Source organism: Ornithodoros turicata, unplaced genomic scaffold, assembly GCF_037126465.1.
Source record: "Ornithodoros turicata isolate Travis unplaced genomic scaffold, ASM3712646v1 Chromosome17, whole genome shotgun sequence".
Classification (NCBI taxonomy): Eukaryota; Metazoa; Arthropoda; class Arachnida; order Ixodida; family Argasidae; genus Ornithodoros; species Ornithodoros turicata.
Genome location: NW_026999326.1, coordinates 1,789,806 through 1,800,953, shown reverse-complemented (window position 1 = coordinate 1,800,953; position 11,148 = coordinate 1,789,806). Strand labels below are relative to the sequence as shown.

At 47.3% G+C, this 11,148-nt stretch overlaps 1 protein-coding gene across 1 annotated transcript; it reads left to right on the top strand.

Annotated features, from left to right (window-relative positions):
- The first annotated feature begins 9,989 nt into the window (after positions 1-9,989).
- Positions 9,990-10,739, top strand: LOC135372837 (uncharacterized). The gene has a single exon (XM_064606296.1). It carries the CDS (start codon positions 9,990-9,992, stop codon positions 10,737-10,739), a length of 750 nt encoding a protein of 249 aa, XP_064462366.1.
- The last annotated feature ends 409 nt before the right edge of the window (positions 10,740-11,148 follow it).

Below are 11,148 nucleotides of genomic sequence, written 5' to 3'. Positions count from 1 at the left end.
TAACTCGCAACTAAACGAAAATTCGCACAAGAACTTGTCGCCCTGTGGTAGTGCCCTTTGACTGGGGGAGCCGTGCTACCTCATCTGTAAATGAGGGGGAGCCGTCGCTCCCCCTGCTCCCCCTGTTCCGGCGCCCCTGCCGTACATGATTATCACCGGACAACAATGGGCTCACATCAGGTTGCAGTGGAGATTAACTCCACCAGTGATCCCGAGTCATCCGCAGAATCTTCATCACGGGAAGGTACAGGTCCCGACAAAACTTTACGGAACACGCGAGCGGTGTATTTTCTCCTCGGTACGACGCCCTAGCGGCAAGCGGAAGCTGGCGAAATCAGGCCAGTTCACTGCCTCCGAGGGGTGGACGACTGCGCTCTTAGCGACACACAGCAGTAGTTTCGGTATGATTACTGTTGCATGTGCCCGCGAAGTGAGTTGGATCTGTTGTGCTCGCCAACAACACGTGATTTAACTATTGTTGAGACGGGGAGCTCGCCGCTATCATCGTGATAACAAGGATGAATCATGGTGGCAACACTTTACGGTGTCCCAGGCAGCACAAACCCTCGGGAAAAGAATGGGAACGCAATGGGGGCTTTGGCTCCTGAACGGGCGATAGTGCCCGACTGCTTCCCAGCGGTGTGGGAACTGAGGAGGTAGAGCGCAAGAGAAGATAAGGTAGTCCCCCGACGGTGCCCTGGTCATTTCCCGCTCTGGTCTCCTTTTGGTCATGTAAACAATAATATAGGATCGCTCCCCGATGCTGCTCTGATCATTTCCCAGTCTGGACTCACCTTGGTCATGTGACCGAAATATAGGATCGCTCCCCGATGCTGATCTGATCACTTCACGATAATCAGTCACATGACCGGGGTGCATCAACGGATTTCTCTTCCCAGACTGTCAGGCGCCGAGTGATGCAATCGCGTAACCGACAGTTTCGAATCTGACCAATGATGTTCCTCGATCATCCAGCCGTGTTTGCACTGTCGGAGTCCCCGTCGCTCTCGCTGCGAGAAACGAATGTATCCGGCCGGTGCTCGCGAAACTTTCGAGGAATTCCAACATTTTTAGGCGATTCATTGAGTGGTAAGTGCTATTTCTTTTTGTGGTATTCCTCGCATTGATAAACGTTACTCATAGATGCTTTTCAGCATGAGTGACGCCGTTCTAGAAGGCTTCTCTCGAAACTTAGCAGCGCATAGTTTCGATTTCAGTGATCAATTGTGGTTGATATGTTGCTTTTAGGATAATGGACTCCGTTTTGGTGAAAATATGGTTCAGTAAAGTGTGGAATCGTATGTATTGTGTATTTGACATCAAACGAAATATAACCATTTCTCAGGACGACTGCATGCTGCAGCTGTGCTTTCCATCTCCTGCGTGCGAACAAAACTGGAATGCTGGAGGACTTCAGCTCAAGGTTCGTTTTTGTAGTTATTCTAAATAAAAAGAAAAGCAAAAAGGAACCTCTGAAGTGAAAAAATTATTCCGCTTTAATTCGTTTGCGTAATCTGATCGACGCATGATATGTCAATTTGTTTGAAACTGCGAGTGAATGAAAGCTATCCTGATCTTTCATTGAGAATGTCATGCTGGACCACAACCAGAGCGTGCTTAAAGCAATCAATGCTTTGATCAAGCTATCACCGAAGTGCCCACCACTAGATCTCTGCCTCAGAGCCAGTGATGATGGTCAAGATTTTTCTAGCGGATCTTGTCATATCATGCTGAAAACTGTAAGTTTAGCTATTTGGTCTGTATTCAATAACGTGTGCATCTTGTGCATGGTGTGGTGTACTTTTCTCAGTGTAACCCTGACCTAAAGCTATCTTCCACTTTCAGAATCCACCCTGCACTTCGGTTACAATTAACACTATGAACCTATCGCGCTGTGATGCTTCCTTGAAAGGAATACAATCTGGTATGCTGTGTTGTTTTTCTGTTAAAAGGACATCAGCTATCCATAATAAGAGGCCTTCGCAGCAAGAAAGCCATAAGAAAAGGCATCTTCTTGATACAATAATATTTCTCCTAAAGACAAGGGTACGCGTCACACTGCATGTGCCATACTGCACTCTCAGAAAAAAGGGTGGAGCAATTAGACCTTTTAGGAAGTAACAGTTGTCGCATATGTTGTGCCTAAAATGTTGCAAAGTTCAACCTGCTACCTCACTCTCTGCCACGAATAATAGGGTTACCGCTTCTGATTCGGTGAGCGAGGGGGGCGTACACCTTTTCGTTGTAATTTGGATGGATGATAATTTCTTTTACCACCTTTTTGCACCCCTTATCAGACACTATGTTGGCTTAGGAGGTAACCAAGGAACTTACCACCTTCTCACACCTTTTTTCTTAGATTGTGGTTCCCAAATTCTGTGTACGTTGTCCTCGTATTAGCAAAGGTGCGCAAATATTTCTTCTATTTTCTTAAAGAAGGTATAGAACGATCATGACACATGTAGTACGGATTCTCAAGTTGTTCACGTGTTCCATGTTGTTGGACGTAACTCGTTACCAGTAACTCGGTACTGTAACTAGGCTACTCGGCTTAGCTAATTTCAGTCTCTTTTTGCATAGCTCTTTGCTTTTGAGCTCCAGTAACTTCTTGAGGAGCTCGTTCCTTTCCCGTTTTCTTTTGTTTCGGGGGTGGGGGGTTAAGTTCGTCAAAGTAACTTGAAGAAAGTTCAAAGTTCCTTTTGTTCGATTCTTGTCTACAAACATCGCAGGCTGAGTCCTCCCCCCATGACTTGAGATGAAAGATGGCACGTGCACGGCTCGACTAACTCCCGTTGTTAGTATTAGGAAGCTCAGGTATCGCGCATCTTAACGGTAAGCAGTGTATTGATACTGATAGAGGGCATTGAGTAGCAGGATTAAAACTTGGCACGGTTCTACGATATGTATGTAGGGGACAACTCGTAGAGCATAAACGTGCTTTGTGTTCCTTTTTAATGTGCCTTATTAAGAGATCAAAATCATCAAATCCCTCCCTAAAGAAGCCTTCTGTAGGCTTCTTTTGTCGTAGCAGATATTGATATCATTTTTGTATATCAAGACTATTTTGAAACGTCTTGAGTCGCCCATTGTGACAGCAAGGTCTGAATTAACCATATAGACAGGTCAAGAGCTGAAAAGTATATATATTGAGTAGAAAATAACTTGAAGGTAACCTGTTACATTTCTAAAGTAGCTCAGGAACTTCACGTCAATTTTCATTACGTTTTATTACGTGTAACTGCGTTTGAAATTTAGTTACTGGTCGGTTTCACGTCAGTTCAGGCAGGGAGGTCCAATCAACCTCCTGGGTCTTCAGTATTTTTCATATTTATAAGATCATCGTATATTATGATCAACATTTTTGCCGAAAGAGCTTTCGTGCAAAAAAATCGAGAAAATCCGGCCCTGAATTCGGATGTTTCAGTTTTGCCGTGTTTGCACGCGTATACCTCCCGAGTGTTAAGGGATATTGTTGTGATTTTTTTTATGCTGCTTTATTATGCCTACACCAGCGGCATGGCCGAGTGGGCTAAGGCGTCCGCTCGTTGGTGGTAACCAAGGTCGTGTTGAAGACTGGGAGGTGGTGGGTTCGAATCCTACCACCGGCTGTGCTGTCTGAGGTTTTCCCTGGGTTTTCCGAAGACTTTCCAGACAAATGTCGGCACAGTTCCCCCTGAAGTCGGCCCAGGACGCATACTAATCCCCCTGTCCCCCACTCCTTCCTGCTGTCCTCTCTCCGTCTGTCCACATCTGTACGCCGCTCATAGCCACAGTTGCTTCGCGGCGCTAACACGCAATCAAAAAAAAAATGTATTATGCCTACAGGCCAGCTGTCAGAGATCAAATTTTAGCGCGCTGGTGCAACACTGTGTGCTATAAAAAATGGCGAACATGCCCTCTCGCGCACTTTTGTCCTAATTTCGACGCCTGATATCTCTGGCTATAGATGTCCGTGATCGCAATACTTGGTATCAGCTCACTCAGCTTTTAAATCATATACTTCCTAGCGGAATGTGCTGAAATAGGCAAATGTTTAGGCATATTTCGAAATAAACATCGATTTTGAGCGTGTATTTCTCAAAAAGGTCCCACTTGATTTCGTATATATTTTGCCAGGATATGGCCCGATGATAGGCCTTTCATCTAACGAAAAAACTTCTTCTCCAAAGGCGTATACTGCTGATTAGCGCGTTAAAACGCGACCCCACTGCGTAACGTGTCGGAGATATCTACAGCCAGAGCAAGAAGCGTCGAAGTTTGAACGAAACTGCGCGACAGAGCATGTTCGCCGCTTTTTATACGATACAGTGTTGCATCTGTGCGCCTAAATTTGCGCTCGGGGTGCAGGCAGGTAGGTATACTAAAGCACAAAAAAATTGCAATACGATACCTTTTAGAACTCAGGATGTATACACGTGCAAACACGGCAAAACTGCAACAATCGAATACAGGGCTGAATTTCTCGATTTTTTGCACGGAAAGTGTTTGAATGATTAATTTTACCAATGTTGATAATCATGATGAGCGTCTAAATATATATAAAAAATCATGAAAATTCAGGAGGTCCATCGGACCTCCCTGTCTGAGCTAACGTGGAACCGGCCTACAATTATGTTCTGGCTAACCGTTTGAACTTAACTGGCAACGAGTTCCAACTTCTATCTCTGTTCCATATAACCTGTGTTAAGTGAATATTTGGGAAGTAAATAGTACATATGCGGGACTGGTGGTTATATACTTTCAATGTGACACTTTTTTTTTACATTGCTGGTGAAGTGATGCATTAAAGAACCCATGTATCTTGTGACTATGATGCAATAAAGAGTTTTCTACAATGACATATTGATTTTGTTTTTAAAAATCGTGCAAATTAACTCTTGTTTGGGGGGTAGGAGGTACCAGTAAGTGTGCATTGGCTGCACCCCGGGAAATCGTTGGGGTACGATACAGGCTGCCGATAACGGACCATTAACATCCCCGTGTTGCAAACCGTATGCCGGACCATGGTCGGGAGCCGACCCGGTCGGGTCGGTCGTCGCCGGCGCACCGACGTTGGGTCGTCGCGCTGTGCCAGTGGCGTAGCCACGGGGGGGCTAGGGGGGGCTCGAGCCCCCCCTACCTGCCACGGACCGACCCAGGCAAATCGTGCAAATCCGAGGAGAACATAATATATGGGGGTGGGAGGGGGGACCAGAGTGACGATCGCGAAGGTTCTTGCAGTTCATGGCGTCTATCTAAGCAGCGCTCTTGAATGGTTTTCAAAGTATGAGCTTTTCAAATCTCGTGACACTACTTCAATGGTCATGACAGCCTTTACATGTAATCGTATTGTGAACGTCCAAATCAACAATTTTCGTTCCGTTTCTTTTTTTTTTTTTTTCGTCCGCACTTTGCAGTGTGCCCCAAGTATATGGGGGGAGGCGAGTTTTCATATCGAGCCCCCCCCTACCTTGGAGGTCTGGCTACGCCGCTGCGCTGTGCTGCCTGGGGTATTACTTTTATTGGAAAGCTATGATATGTAGACAAGAGAAAGAAAGTGTGAAAGAGAAAGAAAGAATGAATGAAAGTGTTGCTTTATTATGGACAACGCGTGACGAGCTGATAACCAATTGACGCTGCCATTGATAATTGATTGATTGATTGATAAACAACTGACGTTAGTCACGAGTTGTTGACGAGCAGAACAGTTAAATCCAACTCCCTTCGCGGGCACATAAAACAGTAATCGTACCGAAACTACCGCTGTGTGTCGCTAGGAGCGCAGTCGTCCACCCCTCTGAGGCAATGAACTGGCTTGATTTCGCCACTTCCGCTTGCCGCTAGGGTGTCGTACCGAGGAAAAAATATGCCGCTAGCGTGTTCCGTAAACTTTTGTCGGGACCTGTACAGCTGAACGATCTGCTGATCATGCCAATAGGCAGCCGTGTGTCAGTGGTAATACTATGACTCTCAAGTTCCCAATGCCCCCGTTTTTTATTTGTCCTCGGCAACCCTGTCGCTCTCAGTTTTCTGCTGGTGCGTGGACTGCACAACGTCGTTCGTTGGAGCGACACCTTAAAACGCTGCACGGCACCCGGATCAAGAAAACAATCAACATTTGCATCGACTGCCGCAGTGACCTTGGAATCCGTCCTTCTAACCATGGTGAACTATGTGAGCGGGCAGCAATTAGGAGCAGTACCACGAACTTTAATCACCAGTGCAACATGTGTAATAAGAACTACCCGACATCGAAAGGTCTATCAAACCATGTGCTGTGGCATAAAAGAAAAGAAGCACGTCAGAGGTTTACCTCAAACGGGAGCTCGCAGCGTGGTGACGAGCCATCGGCAGACTTGGCTAGCACTCAAGAAGAAACACCCCCTGGCCCGTGGCTGCCAGAAACAGATCTCCGTAATGAAAGCAGTGTTACAGAGAGCAATGACAACACACCAATGCATGTGCATCGAATTATCTCAGCTATCGATGCAGACCCCAGGTCGTGCGAAGAGACACAAGCGACCAACCTTTGTGAGGAAGACAGCAAAAGGTAGACAATAGTGCACCGGTCGCTGGAATAGAGCCCCATGAGGGCTTAAACACAACGGCATATGATGGGCACATCACGTCTTCGCTTGCCCACATAGACAATGAGGCCACGTTAAGTAATCTTCAGGATAGTGACACTCGACGCTTTGGCAGGGATCTGTTGGCACGAAGCCCAGTAGACAATGATTAGAGTTCCACAGACGCTGTTGAACCCGGCGACAGACAGCCCAGATGCGGACATCCCTAAAGAACTCTTACCAATGCAGTGTCTGAATGGCCACAAAGCAGCAGTTAGGGCATTACTACGCGAACCAGTCTCAGACGAAAACTGGAGAATGTTTGAGGCAAGACTTGACGCAGCTACCAAGTACCTGAGGACAGCGCTTCATATACCCGAACCGAAGGATGATACCCGTCCAAGGAAAAACATCAATCCTGATGACGTGCGACAAATACAGAGGCTGTATCAAAGGAATCGCAGACCATCTGTGCGACTAATCACGGAAGGCAAGCACACCTCGTGTAGCATCCAGCCAGTAGAAGTAGAGAGTCACTCCAGAAAAGTCTGGCGGTAAAAAAGTGCCTATACGGCTATCCTTACTAACCGTGATAAACCGGAAGAACAGCTACAAATGAACCCTTTTTCACCAGGAGAAATAAAGAAAAAGGCACAAAGATGCGAGAGCACAGCTCCGGGTGACGACCTTCATACGTATAAGCATTGGCTGTCTGGAGACCCCGAGTCTGAATTCCTCGCCGCTGTGTTCAACATGTGCCTCAAATACCGACGCATTCCTGCCACCTGGCGCAGTTCGAGAACCATCTTGATCCCTAAGAAAGGTGACCCTAGTCTCATCCAAAACTGGAGGCGATATCATTGACAAGGACAGTGAAGAAACTACACACGGGTTGTTTAGCGGTGCGTTTACAAAGATGGCTTCTCGATAACAACGTGCGCAGCATGTGCCAGAAGGGGTTTCTTCCCCATGATGGTGTTTTTTAGCACAATTTCGTCCTTCAGGAGCACATCGACACAGCCAGAACAGGCGGGAAGGACTTTTGTGCCGCCTTTCTAGATTTCTCAAACGCCTTCGGGTCAGTTCCTCACTTAACGATTATTGATGCTGTGCGTGGGAGTGGAGCGAGATATATTCACGGACATCGTCCGCGATCTATACGCTGATAATGCCACCGCGGTGATAACAGCTGAAGGACCGACTGAGCCCATACACGGTGGTTCCATAAGTTTCCGGCCCGACCAACTTTTAATAGTCATAGAGACGAAACAAGTGTATCACTTTTCGACATAGTCACCCTTAACTTCGATGCACTTTTGACACCTTTCAACCAGCATTCTTATACCCTTGAAAAGATTGTCATAAGTTTTGTCCGCAAAATGCTGGAAAACTGCCTCTTGTACCTCACTATCGTTTTGAAATCTCCGTCCTCTGAGATCCCTCTTCAAGTTTGAAAACAGGAACTTGTCACTCGGTGCCAAGTCTGGACTGTAGGGTGGGTGGTGGATTTCTTCGAAGCCGCACTCCTTCAGTGCAGCCTTGGCAACAGAAGCCGTGTTCACAGGGGCATTGTCCTGGAGCAACTGGACACCTCGACTAACCTGCCGCGCCTCTTTTCCTTGATGGCGTCTCGCAGTCGGTGCAGGAGTGAAGCATAATAAGTCGCATTCACTGTGGTGTTCCTCTCTTTGAAGTCGATGAGGAGGATCCCTTGACAATCCCAAAATGTTGTTGCCATGATCTTCTTTGTGAATTGTGTGACCTTGGCTTTTCTTGGGGGTGCTGCTCCTGGTTTGCGCCATTTTATCGACTCCTTTTTCGAAAGGGGATCATAGTAGAGCACCATAGTCTCATCTCCTGTGACAATTGACTTCAATAGTTCTTCTTCGTTCTCTTGATAGAGCTCCAAAAACGCTTTGGCACAGACGACGCGCTGTTGCTTCTGAACTGACGAGAGAAGTCGTGGCACCCATCTCGCACTGACCTTTTTCATGTGAAGGCCCTCGCCGATGATACGAAAAACGGTGGTTTTGGAAAGCCCCAACCTTTCTGAGATTTCCTTCACCTTCAAACTCCTGTCGCACAGCACTTCCTCCTCGACAAGAGACATATTTTCTTGTGTCACCACTTCCACTGGACGACCATCGCGTGGATCATCTTCAATGGACTCTTGCCGCAGTCCAAACTGCTTAGACCAGTATTTTACCGTTGTGTACGACGGAGAGGCTTCCCTGTACACGTTGTCCAGTTGCGCTTTAATTTCCGTAGGCGAAAGTCCCTCTGTTGTCAAGAAGTTTATCACAGCGCGGTACTCGATTTTTTCCATTTTAACTGAAGAGTGCACCCTGGCTGTTTGAAATGCCGCTCTCCAACCGACAAAAGCACGGAGAGGGTAAAGGGTGGTGCTCCGGCCCTCCAACAGATGGCGCCACGCGTCCTTAATCGCATTTTCAAATTCGCGAGCATTTTCTACCTCGGGCCGGAAACTTATGGAACCACCATGTGCCGGAATTCGCCTGGGCTGCCCACTCAGCGGGCTACTATTTAACCTGGTAGTAGACCCAATCATTCGCAACATACAGCTCTCCTCATCAAGTGGTCACAATATTTTGGCATACGCAGATGACCTTACACCGATGGCAGACAGCCAAAATGCACTACAGTCCCGAATTGACCAAGTCGCCGAGCTTGCCAAAAGAATCGGCGTAAGCCTCAATGCCCCCAAGTGCAGGTCAATATACATTTCTGGGAAGCAACCAGTTGGAATTCGAGACGTGGAGTTCATGGTGGAGGGAGCACCCATAAGGAAGATTTGAGAATTTCAGTCTTTTAACTATCGAGGCCGTCCTATCGGCTTCAGAATATTCCATGACAATGGCGAAATTGACGAGGCGATTCGACTTGGAGAGAAACTGATGAACTCCTGCCTGGCGCCCTGGCAAAGGATTGGCGCGTTAAAGACATTTTTTATATCCGTTCTTGAACTTTGGTATGCGCAGTGGTGTGCTAGGAAAAACTGACTGGACCGCCTAGACCATGCTCTACGCCCGCTGATCAAGCAGACACTGTATCTGCCCAATTCAGCTTCAACAGATTACCTCTATGGCAGCAGCAAGGCGGGAGCGTGTGGGATCTCATTGGCTGCTGAAGTGAGTGACATATGCAGACTTGATAGTGCATTCAAGTTACTCACATCACTGGACCCCAAAGTGATAAAAATGGCTAGAGCAAGCTTGACCAGAACGGTTGAAAAAATACTTTGTTGCGAGAGCGGCCCATACGAACTTTCCATCTACATGAATGGAAACAACGAAGGTGACTTAATTTTGCGTTCTAACCAACTCAAACATGTGTCCCATGTAACTCGCAGCACGGCTGGGAGTTACATTGGAAGTAGAGGACAACGACGTATCACTATCACAAACCATCACGAGCAGCCAACGCATGAAGCTGATGTCCCTGATTCCAACCAGCCTAACCCTCAACCTCGACCAACATTTACGTGACCTTCCATACAAGGGCAAGGCGATGGACTGCGTATTTCGTGATAAGGCCAGTTCTCACTTCATCCGCAGTGGTGACTTCACACGCTTTGCGGATTGGAGATTCGTGCATAGGGCGCGCATTAACCTCCTCCCTGTGAATGGAGCACGCCCCTGGGTACCTAACGATGACAGCCGCTGTCGACGATGTGGTTTTGCCAACGAAACTCTTCCGCATGTTCCTGACCACTGCATGACATATTCCAACTCATACCGAACCCGACACAACAAGATTGTGGAAAGGGTAAAGGCTGCGGCGCTTGGCAAGTACACAGTAATAGCGGAGAGTACAGCAGTCAGCGATACAGCTCTGCGCCCTGATCTCGTATTGTGCAGAGGGGAGGCGGCCCTCGTACTCGACATCACTATTCCCTTCGATAACCGCTACGAGGCATTGTCTGCTGCACGGGCCGAGAAACACTCGAAGTGCGCAGTACTCAAGCAATATTATCGACGACGATTCAGCCAAGTGTCAGTGGAGGCAATTGTATTAGGAGCGCTCGGAAGCTGGGACCTCGAGAACGACAAGCTCATGAAGAAACTTTGTAATAAGTCTTACATGAGGCTCTTCAAAAAGCTCTGTGTCAGTGATGTTATGGCTTCGTCACGCGATACCTACGTTGAACACGTCACCGGTACGCCAGTAATATGAACAAATGAAATGTGAAACTCTATACTGCATTCGTCAAAATACTCAAAATGAGCTGTGATGCACAATGTTTGATCAAATTGTAACATTATTTTTTTTGTAAATAATGTTCAAAACATGCAAATAAATTTATGGATGAGATACGTCGACGAGATACGGATCTCATCCACCAGGTACCACTGTAGCTACTGTGGGAACCTGCTGAATGCAAGACCAACATCGCATCAGTGCAGCGGCGGCCCATCACGAGATTGTCTGCCCCCGCGACGAGCATACAACCATCATTGCGACCACTGCGGTGAGTCATTCCCCACAAGAAAGGGACTCCACAACCACACGATCTGGCACAAGCGAGAACAAGCCAGTGAAGCGAGAAGATCCGCGCTACGCTGTGACCAGCAAGAACCGCCCT

Excerpts from the sequence above, each read along its gene's own strand:
- LOC135372837 (XM_064606296.1), top strand. The coding sequence starts at position 9,990 with ATGAAGCTGATGTCCCTGATTCCAACCAGCCTAACCCTCAACCTCGAC.